At 37.3% G+C, this 14,624-nt stretch overlaps 1 protein-coding gene across 1 annotated transcript in view; it reads right to left on the minus strand.

Moving 5' to 3' along the window:
* The window catches only part of PECR (peroxisomal trans-2-enoyl-CoA reductase), a 16,791-nt gene continuing 2,167 nt past the window's right edge, over positions 1 to 14,624 (minus strand). The window contains exons 2-8 of the mRNA XM_005153829.2: positions 13,307 to 13,440; positions 6,167 to 6,332; positions 5,424 to 5,505; positions 3,331 to 3,427; positions 988 to 1,098; positions 306 to 417; positions 1 to 183 (exon numbers count right to left, since the gene is read on the minus strand). Coding sequence (XP_005153886.1) covers positions 95 to 183; positions 306 to 417; positions 988 to 1,098; positions 3,331 to 3,427; positions 5,424 to 5,505; positions 6,167 to 6,332; positions 13,307 to 13,440 — 791 coding nt within the window. The 3' untranslated portion in view covers positions 1 to 94. The remainder of the gene's footprint in view (positions 184 to 305; positions 418 to 987; positions 1,099 to 3,330; positions 3,428 to 5,423; positions 5,506 to 6,166; positions 6,333 to 13,306; positions 13,441 to 14,624) is intronic.

Raw genomic sequence — 14,624 nt, forward strand, 5'->3', positions numbered from 1 at the left:
AAAAAAAGAAAATTACTGAGAGTAAGCAGCTCACATTACAAAGCAAGATTACCAGCAAGTGTACAACTACGAATAAGGTGAAGTATCATTCCTTTTACAGTTTTGGCTTGAATTTGCCAGAAATAAGATTTCGAAGCATTTCAGAATTTTTTCCTTCTGGTGGCAAGGGCCATCTGTCATGATCTGAAGAAAACAAATAAAACAACAGACTTAACTGATTGAGAATTGAGGCATTTTACTTTTGTGCCTTCCCATTGCCCAACTTCAGTAACTTGATGGGCACTGTTTTGTAGCTTGTTTCTTACCAGGTATCTTTGGGAGAGATTTATATAAACTGTAGCCACCATCCACAGTCAGAGTTATCCCAGTTATGTAAGAAGCAGCTGGAGATAGCAGGAAACACACCGCAGGAGAGATCTAACAGAAGAATGACAATTTTAATCTTTCTTAAACTGCTGGGAATTGTTCTTGTAAAAACTTTTGCAAGACATACCAATGTTTTCTACTCAGAAATGAAAACTAAACACTCTTAAAGCTGTATTTCCAGCCTCAAACATTAGGTACATAACACTTGAAAACCAGTAAGCTCTCAATGATCAACACCAGGTATCAAAAAAGTCAAAAGAGTTGAACAGTTTACCAAAGATGCACATTCTTGGTGGAAGATAGCTAAGTACTTTTAAGATACACTTTTTTTCACATTAAATTCATTCTTTCAGTCCTTCTTGTTGGAAGGCAACTTTTTCAGAAACTGATGTCTACTATTAAACACTTCAGCTGTAAGAAGCATCTAAATTAAACTTTCAGTATAACAGTGACTATTGGTTAAGTCTCCTGCTTGGCACTACTACACGTTACCACAAGCTTTTTTCTTTTTTAATAACCCATCACAGTGCAAAATTAAACCTTTTTTATTCTCCATATAACAAAGACACTTCAAAATAGAGACACAAGTAGAAATATCACAAATGTTCTGAAGTACATTACCTCCTCAGGAACCGCTGACCTCTTGGCAGGAATTTTTGGTATGATCTTTAACCACATCATTGTACCTTGTTCTCCATAGTTTGCAACAGCAGTTTCTGAAAAAACTAGTCCCTATTTTAAAACAGTATAGTGAAAATTAAGTTATCTTGCATATTGTTTAGACTGTGATTATTGTAAAACTGTGAAGTTGTCATTTTCTGTGGCATTAAAGTACCCAAACAGCACTTGAATGCAAGTTTTGAAATTTAATGGAACAGTATAATTTATAGAATAAGGTAATTTGGCTGCTACTCACATCTCTATTCAAGCAAAGTAATTCAGATTATTCCAATTCTCTGCTGTCACTTCAATAACTACAGTGGAAAGCATAGGATGAAATTCAAAGACCGTTTTGAAATAGCAAGCATTTCATATTAGCTTACAGCAGAAAACTACAAAGCTCCAAGGACAAATTCTCAACAGTTTCTTGTAATCTGTAAGAATGCTAGATTGGTTTTCTTGTGAATTATGGAAGCAGACAGATTTCACAATCAGAGTTGTGACTCTCCCTGTTTAGCTGCTAGAGAAACAGAAAAAGGTGACTGTCTTTGCTCTGATAATTACACAGTCCAGTTTAGACTGAGAGGGAAGATGAAGTCTATAGCAGTGATGACACAGAGTTACATAGATGAGTTATAACAGAACTTTTGGGACTCAAGTTTAAATAAGATAACAAAACTTGAGTTCATCCATGGAGTACATGATACGATTCTCTTCTAAGGTATCTGTGAAACACAAATGCTAGGTTTTGGGAGCCAGGGAAGTAACTGGTACGTGAAACTGTATTTCCCTGTCTATGTACCTATTCCCTGCATATTACTCTGCTCCTATAAAATGTTTACCGTTTTCTGTGGTTAACACAGATTTAGTTGTGTTCACAAAGGTGATGGAAGGATGTGAAGTGCTACTGTAACTATTACATGGATTTTTTGTTACCCCCACAGTAACAAAGCTAGAAAATCCTTCTGAAAGAGCCAAACTACTGAAGTGTTCGCTTGTCAAAAACTTTTGACATATGCTATAATGTATAATTAGTATGATTCATGAGGTAATTAGCATGCCTGAAAAATATATTCCCATAATAATGCTGTCTTAATTACTTCCCCAAGACTTCATAAATCAGAAAAAACAAACAGGAAAAACAAGCCTTAACAAGTCTCCAGATGACTTGGGCCTCACGCAGGCTACGTAAGAGCCACTACCTGCACAATCAACACACATCTGCTATTAAGCATTCTGTGCTATACCAAAGAAAGTGAGCAAGATGTTTTAGGACAAGAGGCACAACGGGATATACAGACATCCTACAAAGATAGTACAAAGATTTTCCTAGGGACCAGTCAAACAAATCTGATGATTAACTATATTGTGAGATAAGATAAATGCTGAATGCAGAAGGAGCTAGACAAAGTTTTCCTTTCCTCTTTTGCTCTCAAGGGAATAAATGTGCAAAATAAACTGTGGTTAAGAGCGAAGATGACACAGATCACAAAACCTCAAATGTTAAAGCCAGGGCTTCTATATAACCTCTATGTCTGCAGCACCATGCACTAGAAAAATATAGCTGCTTTTTCCATACAAGTATGTAAAACAACTGCTACATGCTACCTACTTCCTCAGAAATGTGACATGCATATTTTACCTGACCTGTATAGTGGTTTCCTATCTGCATATATTTGACAAGAAAAAACAAAAATCAGAACACACATTTTTATACATAATGTCTTTGAGAGAGGATCCACTCTAAATACAGTCTTTTTATGCTAAACCCAATTAATTTAACATGTAGAAGACAAAGTAAAGACATTGTGACACATTCAAAAGATTTTCAAAGCAACTTTGTAAACACAGGTGGGAACCATCAACGTACCTGTACCTCAAATAGAAAAAAAAATGTGCATTCAGAAATAATGTAATCATTACCGAAATGCAAAGCATTTGCTAATTTTATGTCAAGGGTTTATAAGTCAGGTCAACAACCCTCCTACGTATCATTTCAGTAAGCTAGATAACCCCCCAAAAAAACAAGCAGACAAACAAACAATAAAACCCAAACCAAAATAAGAGTGCCAAATCAAAGGAAAAAGCAGAAGCAATTTTATCCTCCATCTCTGGTTCATCATCTGAACATTACAAAACACTCTAAATAACCTGAAGAATGTAGATGGGGAAATTTTAAAGAGATATATAAATAATCCACAAACAGTTACAGGCTATAGATTTTTAAATCCCTGTATGTATGAAAATTTCAGCCTTGAACATGTATGATGGCTAAGTTTAATCAGATCATTTGCCATTACTTACAAGAGCAACGCTGTTGATTCTTACTCCGCTGCAGGCCCATTCTAAAGCCAAAGTCTTGGTTAGGTTATTCACTGCAGCTCTTGCAGCTCCTGAATGCCTATTGAGAAAAAGCAAAAGAAGCATCTGTTCCCCCAGCTAACAGTGCCCAATGTTACTTCTACTACATCCTCACTCGGGTAGTCAGAGTAGCTTTCTACGACTGGACCAGCTGTGAGAGAGAGATTTTCTAGTTTGTAAGTCTGACCATAGCATCACAGTTTAAACAAGCTATGCTATGATTTCCTGTTATTTCTGGAAATACTTATAATCTCTTCCTCAATGTGACATGAGGCCAGCTACGTTTTATTGCAGAAGCAGGCTTATAAAATGTTTTTGTTTTTAACTGAAGGCAAAGTTCAAACTGTGTAAAACTACAAAAAGTTGACTGTTTACAAGGCTAAGTAAATGCAGACAAAATGACTGCAATGATGAACAGCAGAAAGTGGGATGCAGAAAAAACTAAGAGTTTAATTCCTTTAGACTAACAAAACAGACTTAGAGAAGATAGACACAATAGCTTCTCAAATACCAGGAAAGGAATAAGAAAAACTTAAGGAAAATATAACAAACTCCAACTTATTCACAGGTTTAGGCCATAAATAACCTCCAGGTGCACTATGAGCAAAAAAACTTGACTAGTTTTATGCTCAGAAGCTATACATATGCAAAAACGTATCAGGTGATTTTTGGCATGAGTGGTGGCTGGACTTGTAAAGGCAGGTCATTTTCAACAGTACATTTCTAAACCAAGCATCAAAACAACAAGAATTTAATTTGAAAGTAGTTTTGTCCATCCTCATCCACACACACAACAGTTTTTTGGAAAAACTTTTATCTACTGTTATTTGGGATTAGGTTTTCAACCCTCAAATACAGCTTCAGCATATCTGCTGTGACACTTCAACCAGACTTAACCAGAATGGAGAAACTCAAATAACTGTAACTTCAGCACCACCCTGTGGATATCTAAATGCATTTTGCACTGCCAACAAGCTAGTGAGAAAATATTCTGCTGTTCCTTTAAAAAAAATAAAAATTAAAAAAATAATTTTTGAAAGCTTTAAACTCTGAATCAGGACAAAGAGAGGCAATGTAACATTTGCTCAAATTACATTTTTATATTTTCTTCAATAGAAATTCTATTTCAAATGTAAAAAATAAGTGGTTTCAAAGAAGAAATTTAGATAATTTTTTTTATTAAGAAACTGTCAAAATCCAGCATTTCGACAACTTTGAAATTTAATCTGAATTCATGTTCTAAGCATTATTTCTTTTTTGACAAAATTTTTTTTTGGTGGAAAAGTGTCAGATTGGAAGACGCCTGGCTCACTTCCATTTTGAGGATAAAGAAATTTGCATAAATATAGCACACACACAGGTATGGGGAAGATGCTGCAGCTTCATGCAGACAGCTGTGATCATCTGAGTCAGTATAAAAGAACTACAGATGTGGTAGTATGCTTGTACACATGACACTCCTTCTGCTCCAAGAAAGGTGCAGAGCAAATAGAATGAATTATCTGTATCTGAGACCTTCTCCAAGAAAGATGGCTACAAAAGCAAAAAGGAAAACAGGAAAGGCAGGCATTACATGACCCAAAGGACAAAGCTAAAACCTGGGAACATTTTAGAAATGTTCCTCCTATTCCACTGTTCCCATAACTCATCACATCATCAACACCTCTAAACTGACAATAGAAGAGGAAAACAACACAGGCCAAATTCTCGAAAATTCTCCAGAAATTTGGAGAGAAAGTAAAGGTTGCATTTAAGTGCAACTAGTCCCACTAGCATATCATTTTGCTAGCAAGTCTTGCTTCCTACTTTCCTACAAACAAATTGTCAGAGAACAGAGATGACATTTATTCCTATAGTCTCCACTGAATTAGGAAGAGATCCCCACACATACAGCCAAGTGATACAATTGTCCTCTCTTCACCTAACTGCAGTGTTTCTATGCTCTTCTGCCACCTTTTCTAAAATGAAGTCTTTCAGAGCAATTAGCACTTCTAGGGTGAAAATGTAACAAAATGTAAAAATAAAATATATATTACGACATTCCAGGAAACCCATTTTTCACAGCAGCAGTAACGTTGACAATGACTCCTCCATGTTCCTTCATCCAAGCATTGTACACTGTATGAAGGAAGAAGATAACCTATAAATATCAGAAGAAATGCAGGCAAACAAACTGGCCAACTGGAGGCAAATTTGGACCCCTAACTCCAATTACACTACACATTTCCTGTGTGGATTTAGATAAACAATCTGATCTTTGTACCATAGCCTCACCACTGCATGGGGAACAGGTGTGGTCCAGATAGGGCTTGCTCTTTGTCAAGAAGCCTTTTGGTGGAAGTCAAGAATCCATTCTTCCACATAAGTTACTTTCATTTCCACATTCCCAGTGTTATCTGAAAATCGTATACCATGCTTAAATTTAAACTTACACCCCTGATAGAAGGGAAATCTTTTCCTGTATTACACACAGTGAATTCAGGCCACAGAAATAAAGCTGTTTTCCTACAATCGTTTGAGTATCCAAGCCAACTGACTCCCCAAATCTGCACTTAACCATGAGATCATAGTTCCCTAAATGTATGTTTGTATATATGAACAAATGTAATGTACAGTTTAACATAGAGCTTTGGATGAGATTGTGAAAACAAATCTCCACCGTCAGGTAAGCGTGTGGAAAAAAAAAAAAAGGTAGAGAAACATTACATTTCTTGTCTTCTGGCATTGCTGTAAAGAAACCAAACCAACCAAACAAAAATGCTTTATGTGCAGCTCTTACCTGCTTTGCAGCAGTAGAAGGTCCCTGTCAGATTTGTGTCTATCACAGCATTCCAGCCTTTTGCACTGATGGCTTCAGAAGGACTTACAAATTGGCCTCCTCCATTATTCACCAGGAAGTCAATCTTCCCATACAGACTTAGTGTAGACTTCACCAAAGCTTCTACCTAAAAAAATATTTGTTAGTATAGTATTCCAATTACACTATATACGCAATTTCATTGGGACAATATTTTCTCTCTCATACCCTTTTCACACATAAACAGGAGGTACCAGCCTTCATAAAGGCTGGAAGATCAGTATGACAAGTTTAGTCAACCAAGAAGAATTAGGCCAAGTCCATGTTTACTTAGGAGATCTTCTTGTTATAACGCAGGTGCTACATAAAATACCAGCAGTGAAAAAAAGAAGGGGATTTAAGCTGCTCAAGGTTTATAAAAGCAAACATACACAAAAGCCAGCTACTTAAGACCTACTAAGAGCCTCCTGACATTTTTCACAAGAGTGGGTTGTTCACACCAGATGCTGGAAGCATTCCATATAAAATAACTATGATATTTTTCTTCTGACATATGTACCTGAGCATTTTACATATAAAACATAAGTCATCTTGTGAAGTTTTAACACTCTTATCTAGACATTTTGTACATTCACTAAAGCTCTGACATACGAGTTAACAACAGCCACTTCTTCTTACAGAGACCAAGAAGGTTAATTTGTTACCCAAAAACACAAACTCTAAAAAATTATGAAAATACTATAGGCTGTGTTCTTTAGCAAAAGAAAGGTGAATATTTGACTAAGCAGATACTGTCTGTCTATAAGCAAGATGAATACTATAATTAAGAGCCCTGTCTGGCACTATTTACCTTTAGGTACTCTGAAAAGTTATTAACAAATAGTAGTAGACGTGTTATTCACTCACTCAAAGAGCTGTCAGTGAAGAAAAAAGTGGCATAAGTTCAAATGGAAAGAGATTTTGAGAACCTAAACCTAGCTCTGATATTGACCTAATCTGAGCTACAGGCTGTAAACTAAGCCGTTTTACATTGTCTTCTTTTGGAAGTCGAGCAGTTTTGCCACACATTCACACTAAGCACAAGAACCTTCTGGAGAAGTTATTTCAAAGCATTCAAAGATTTTACAGATATCAAAGCTGAGGTACATTTCCTATTACAAGACAGCAATAAGAACTCTGTAACAACTGCTTAATAATTTAATCTTTATCTCAAGAAACAGGGGAAATGGGACAACATGACTGTTTCCTGTTTACATAACTAGACAGGATGCATCAGTTATTCATACTTAAGCACACATAAAAAGTTAATCTGTCTTCTGTGGTCAAAGAAAACATGCAAAAAAAAACCAAACAAAAATGCAAAAAACAAGCCAACAAAAACAAACAAAAAACCCCAACCAAACATGAGGAGCAATGCTACTTCTGAGATCTGTCTAAGGGAAGGATGTCAATCAGCCTTCCTCAATACTGAATTAGCAGAAGAAAACATAAAAAAATAAAAGAAGCAGCAATGCATGATCTGTATTTCACCAAGAGTGTCACTAACTCAGTCTCATAAATAACTGCCTTACAGTTCAGGATGGTTTAACAGGACAGTATAGATCCTGTAAGGATGCACCTCTCTGAAGAAAAGAATCTAAACATATAGTGACTGAAGCCTGACCAAAAACTAATGCTTCCTGAGAAAAAAAAAAAAAAGCCGTAAGAAAATAATTTTGATACCTAAATTACCATCTCTAAGTTTTGAATGTCATCTTATTCCTCAGATCAGTCACTGCAGCTTGAGGGATCTGAGAGGAAAAAAAAAATATCAAAAAAACATAGCATTTGTGACTGCAGTCCCAAATCAATGATTTGTGAGAAGCATCATGCCACAAAGACTTGAGTTTGCTCACAACAAGTTATGCCTCAACAGGCAACAAAAATCATGCTTTGCTCAGCCTATCAAACTCTTCTTGTTAGCCTGAAAATCTTGCTTTGAATATTGTTGTCCATAAGTCACTGAAGTATGGGCTCATTTATGGAAGAGAAATGGTTTCAGTACAAGGAATGTTTCAAGAGACTAAGGCTATTCATGCTGGTGGGTCAGGGTGGGAGAGAGAAAAAGGAAAATACTAATGATAGTAAAAAAAAAAGCAAACCGAAAGCAACAAACCCCAGTAACTTATCAGAAGAAAAAGCCACTGGGAAAAAAAAATCACAAGTAAGTTTTCAACAAGTAGACAAAACATGCTATGACATATCAATTCAAAATAGGCCACATATATCTTAAGAAACTGTTCTTACTTCTTGTCCCATATTCTAGAGGCAATTAAAAAAATTAAAACACCACCAAAACAAAAATAACCCCAACCCAAACCTAAAACCCAACTGCGTATCAGTTCTGCTTTCAGAAAACCAGCAAAAGCTACAGGTAGCAGATTTCTAGTGACAGCTCAGATGGCTCCAGCTGTAGCAATCTTAATAATGTCTTCTGTGTTATAGAAAAAGCATCATTGCAGTGCTTCTCCCAGTTATAGTAAACATGGTGACAGCAGCCACCAGCACAGCAAGAAACAGTCTGGTAGAACGCATTTAAATCACAGTGAGAACTGAAGAAGATTCCTTTCTGTTCCTAAATATTCAAAATCCACACAGAAAGAATTTTATTAAAATCTACTAAAGACTCTCTGGAAGCAAACCAAAACCGTACAAGGCAGAGTTAACAGTTTAGGATGCTCTTCTGAAACAGACTGAAAAGAACGAAACCAGGCACTTCAGACATAACCAGAAGACTGGAGCTGTTCAAGTAAGGGCCATTTTTGTGTGACTACAACTCAAAAGTATTATGCAGTAGCACACTTGCACAGACAGTACTCTCTGACACAAAGAAGAGGGGCAAATGTCCACTTGCATGTCCACATGTCACCTGGAGCTTGAGTAAAGCTCGCCAGGCAAACTACCCACTACAGAGTGTTAGAGATTTGCTATGTGGGGACTAGAACCAGCAGCCATTCTTGCACAGTGATAACAAGTTATTTTTTTCTGTTGTGCTACTGTTGTGTTAAAGTACAACACGAATCTCTTACCCGTAGCTCTCCACTAAGCCACAGCCTTCCACTACAGGCTTTACACAGTATTTACTAACTGAGACTATGCCAAGCTATAAAGTTTATCGGAAAAGAAAAGCTTCTAATGAACTCAGACACAAGGTAAGCACTAAATAGTACTGCACTGAGTCCGTCTCAAAGAATCCTGCTTATCAGATGTCCAAGTGATAGGTTTTGCCCTCAGGGTCTGATCCAGCCACAGTTATTGCTGGAGCTTAAGTACAGAAAGGGGACACTGTGTACAGAATTCTGAATTGCTGATTTCAAAAACACTGGCCTACTAGAAGTAAAAAGTTTTATCTTCCACTTACCCAGCTATGTCTTCTACTTATCTAGGTGTCAGTTAAATAAATGTTTGTCCAGAGCATGTATCACAAAGGCTTTACAAGGGTAAAAACCTCCTTATGTCTGTCTTAACCCCGTCAACAGATTTTCTGTAGTTCAGCATTTAAGACACACAAATAAATGCTTCCCCTTCCCAACACCTACAAAGATAAGTTGAAAGCTCTTTTCATAGTGGAAAAAGGAGGTGATCTCTCTCCTCCAGTCTGACCACAATTACACTGAGGCACTGGAATTAATTAATTAATTAGATTTTGGAAAAAGAGCTTGGTTTGAAAAGGCACACACAGAGCTGTCTGGGCCTGCATCTCAGCAAGAGCAAGCTGTTCCATTGTTGTTATATTCAACAATTATGTGGCCAGTACTAGAAAACATTGACATAATTACAATCACTTCAACTTCATAATCACTAAGAAGCAATATTGACCACTACATACTTCAGACTACAGGATAAGGAACAGGTGCACAGACACTACTTCAGAATAAGGCTCAACGAAGCCAAAGCACAAAAACCTCAGTTGTCCTTACTGGCACCCCAGAACCCTCTACTCTTCCATATTTAAAAACAAAACAGATACATTAGCCTTTACAAAACATTTGGTAGAAAACTAGCCAAAAACAGCAGCAGTAAACTTACGACAAATAAGCCTGACAGATTATGCAGTGGCTGAAAACCCTCCATCAAGCAAGATTATTTCTTGTACATAAAATGAAAAGTAAGTTTTGCTAGAGAGCAAGAAGGCCTCCGAGGATGAAGATTAAGAGACTTCAAAATGTGAATTCCTTAAGCTATTGCCATGAAATCTGCCACCAGTCTTCTGCAGCAATTAATTCACTGCACCTCCTCTGACTCTTCCTAGGTCAGAAAGAGCTCTACCAAACCAATTGCACTCTGTGATGAGGGGTGAATTTTCTAATGCTTGAATTTCACAGACCCAGACTCAGATACACAGGAGGAATGAGCTGTGTCACCTCCAAAGCAGGTCAGTTAGTTTAAGATTTGTACTAGGAGGTGAAAAAGCCCAAGGAAACTAAAAGATCATCTGGCAATTTTGAAAGCACTTTCATTTTCCTCAGATCTCCTCTATTGAGAATCTCTCCCTCCAGTTTGCCCTGTTATAAAATTAAAGCCATGGCAAAATTCATAGGGAGCTTTAAAGAAATGCAGAACAACTGGTAGAGATGTAGGGATGTAAAAAAAAAAAAAAGGCATGCCACTGTACAAACAGATGGCTTGTTCTTAAAGGTAATAACTGTGGCTTCCTTTAAGAGAAAGACTTACTCTTAGAAAGGTTTTAGTGAGATGTCAAAGAGGAGATACTAAATGAATTCTGTAGCTCTTCAGGAAGCTTCCTGGGCTTTGTAGCTTGTGATGGATCAGTTTTGACGTCTAAGGAAGACCTGAACTCTGAAGTTCTTTCCCTTGTTGAAACAGAAAAACAAGAGCTAAAGAAGAAAAATCACAGGATGTTTCTAATCATTAAAAATATCTGGTCTTAGAGATGTGAATCTGGAATGGATAAATATTTGTTTAGCACAAATACTGAAGTTCTTATATTAACAGCTAACGGAAACTGCATTCCTTATTTAAAACTTCCACAAAAGGCTCATGGAGTTTTCATAGTGATTTTTTTTTCTAAATAAGATTTCAACAGAAAGTAGTAAGAGCAGTTGGAGAACTGAAGTGAGTCAAACTATAAGACAGAGTTGTTGACTGAAAAATGCAAGACAAGAGTTTAATTTACTTTACTCCTCTCAACTCTCTCTTCAATAGAAACAGATAGGAAATGACAATGATTTAAGAGAACTTGCACTGGCAGGAGATGTCTGATAGAGGCTTCTCCAACACTGTATTAAAAGTTCAGGTGCATCTGTAAATGAGTAGATTAAAGCTACATGGGAAACAAGCCAATTCTATGATGAAACTGCAGGATAATAGCAAAGCAGAAGTTTCTCCAAGTTATCAGCTTGGCTACCAGTAACAGGATAATGCCAAAAAATTTTATACAGCACTATAAAACAAGCTTTAAAAGCACCTTCAAAAAAGTTTCCAAAGCCATCTAAGGCTGTTTTGTCAAATATGTGAGAATTAAGACCTTGGGCCCACTATACAAGAGGATCTAGTTCGAGACCATGTTAAAAACCTGAATGTACACAAGTCCACAGGACCTGATGAAATCCATCCACGGGTCCTGAAAGAGCTGCAAATGAAGTTGCTGAGCCACTGGCCATCATATTTGAAAAATCATGGCAGTCAGGGGAAGTTAGTCACACTTAATAAACAGAGAAGAAATGAATGGTAGTTTGTTTAGTGGAGATTACCTCATTTTGCCATCCAAGCTCCCTGTCATCTCACAGAACACTGCAGTTCCCACTAACTCATTTTTAAACTGATGCAGAAGTAAGATTTACATGCAGAAGGTTATTGAGCATGCCAGAGTACTTTCTGCAAGAACAGTGATGTGAAAGAAGGCTTAAGCCTTTTCTCTCTATCCCTTTTCTTTCCTGTAGCTTTAATCATGTAAGTTGCCGTCTGACATCTACCATAACCTATTATATTACACTGCTGATGCTAGTAAATACTAACCTAAAATTCACTGGTAGGTGAAGTGACATACCACACAGCCTCAAGGCTCATCTCCTTCAGGAGAGAAAGTCTGAGTGTATCACTAAGTATTTTATAGCACTAGCTGTTTCCTGAGGGAAGAATTTTACTTTTTATTCCTTTATGGTTGTATGTTAGGGTATTTCCAGAGCCCACACTGCTAATGAAGGCCATTAAGTAAGTTATACTAGAATTTAACAGAGACTTCGAAAGGTTAAGAAAGATGTAGCAGTCAGTGATTACTGGAAGATTTTTGATTTCTTCTCGATATGTTAAAAGTCTAACCTGATGATAGACTTTTAAATGTTTAATTACACTGATTAAAAAACTAGGATGTGAGTGCTGACTTCAGAAGAATGTGGAATAAGTACTTTTGTTTTTCATCTGCTATTCTTTGCAATCTGAAAAAAAACTCCAAACAACTCAAGTGGGATAGTAATAGAATTCATAATGAGGCACACCATAAAGTGTAAACAAAATTTGAAATGTGGCTAAAAATAATAATATCCATATCATTTTTTTTTCGGGGGGGGAGGGGGGAGAGTGGTGCTGAGGGGTTTTTGGTGTTTTTTTGTTAGTTTGTTTTGTTTTGGTTGGCTGTTGGGGTTTTTTTTCCTTCAATACAAGTGAAACTGACAATGCAGGGCACTTGTGTCAAGTCACAGGCATTGAGATTCCATGCTATGACTTCCTGATTGAAGGAACTATTCTGAGGTCTCCATCCTCACAAGTTAACACCCCCTCACTGCTGTGACAGCAGTGTGACAAAGAACCATGCTAAGTGGGCTCTGACTCGGCTGTAGAATATGCCAGTTCCAAAGTCTGCTTCTCCCAGAAATATCTGAAATACATATCCACAGTCAGAAAACTATTTGCAGTTAGAAATGCTTTCTTGCTTAAGTGTTTAAAAAATAGTCTTCCCTTGGAAAGCAAATTTATCTAGATCAGTTTAACAGTGCTTTACTGAACTTTTCCCCTATTCTAAGCCACTTTTGAGGACAGAACAGACCTTTGGAGAGCTGTGAATTTATATACAGAATATACTTTTGACATGTTAATCCCCAGAACAACATCACTAGTCTTTACCTCATCTTCATTGCGGATATTGCACTGTATGGGCGTCACTTTGCCAGTACTGATGGAAGAAAATGTGTTGCTCAGTTCTTCTGCAGCAGCTTTTAATCGGTCAAATTTACGAGAGGCAATAACAACATTGCAACCTGTAGAGACAAAATGAAACATCCTTCAGGTAACACAGTTAAAATTACAGTTATGCTGGGCTTTTTTAATAACATTGTGAAGGAATCTTGTAGGATGTGGGTTTATTAGTCACTGTCTAGAAGATACAGTCTTGAAATTCTTGCAAGAGAAATTACTGATGTCAGGTGCTTCTTAGCAACAAGATCCCACCATGCCAGGAGAAGAGTAATCAAAAAAATGCCTACAAGGTTTCCTGTCCTTCCTGCAAAAGGGAAGATAGGCTGTGAATTGCAGAGTCAGCAAAGTAGCTCTCAGATATCCCTTCTGCTGCCTCTGCTCACAGCTGCGTTTATCAATTACATGAATAAAAGATGATTCAGCAAGTCTTGATTACAAAAAAATGCTTGCTCCTAAAACCACAAAAATAATCTTACTGCATGTCTGGCTGTAATTTGGACTAGCAGTGAACAAATACTTTTTAACCCTACAGGGTCTGAAGGGAAGGATGACAGCCTCACAAGATTAATTCCTATCTGCAGACTACAGACAGCAGGAGCAGAGGCTTCCCTGTGGCATCACCACACATTGCAGAATCTTAGCTCAGGAAGGAGAAGCAAAAATAGGCAGGAGCTCAAGCCTTCTGTTGTTTTTTATTTCAGCATCTGAAGGCAGGACTCATTCTACAGAGAAAAGCAATGCAGCTGCCAAATTAATGGCAAGCACTTACACTACAACCAGTCTAGTTTCTCTGTAACATCAGTGGACTCAGGACAGCTTTCAGGCTTCAGCAATTGCTACTACACAGACAAAAGCAGAGCACACCAAATTAATTCATAATGCAAATCCAGCAGGCATACAATTTCATATTACGGATAAGCAAATTACTAGCTTCTACTGCCAAGCAGGCAAAGACATCTTGCTCCCAGTTCCCTCCTTCCATAGTCTCAGAAGCCACCCACAGCTCTGCTGCTCATCTACTTCAATATAGGCCAATTCAACACCCTCAAACAGCCAAAACCACCAAAAAAGTTAACATATTAACAGGTGGGTTGGTGGAGGTTTTTTGGGTTAGTTTTTTGGGGTTTTATTTTCTTGTTTGTTTGTTTTGGGTTGGTGAGGTTTTTTGTTATTGCTGTTGCTATTTTGCTGAGTGGAATTTGGCCTCTCATGATCAAACAAACATGAGAATCACCTCAAAATAACT

Source organism: Melopsittacus undulatus, chromosome 4 (genome assembly GCF_012275295.1).
Source record: "Melopsittacus undulatus isolate bMelUnd1 chromosome 4, bMelUnd1.mat.Z, whole genome shotgun sequence".
Lineage (NCBI taxonomy): Eukaryota > Metazoa > Chordata > Aves > Psittaciformes > Psittaculidae > Melopsittacus > Melopsittacus undulatus.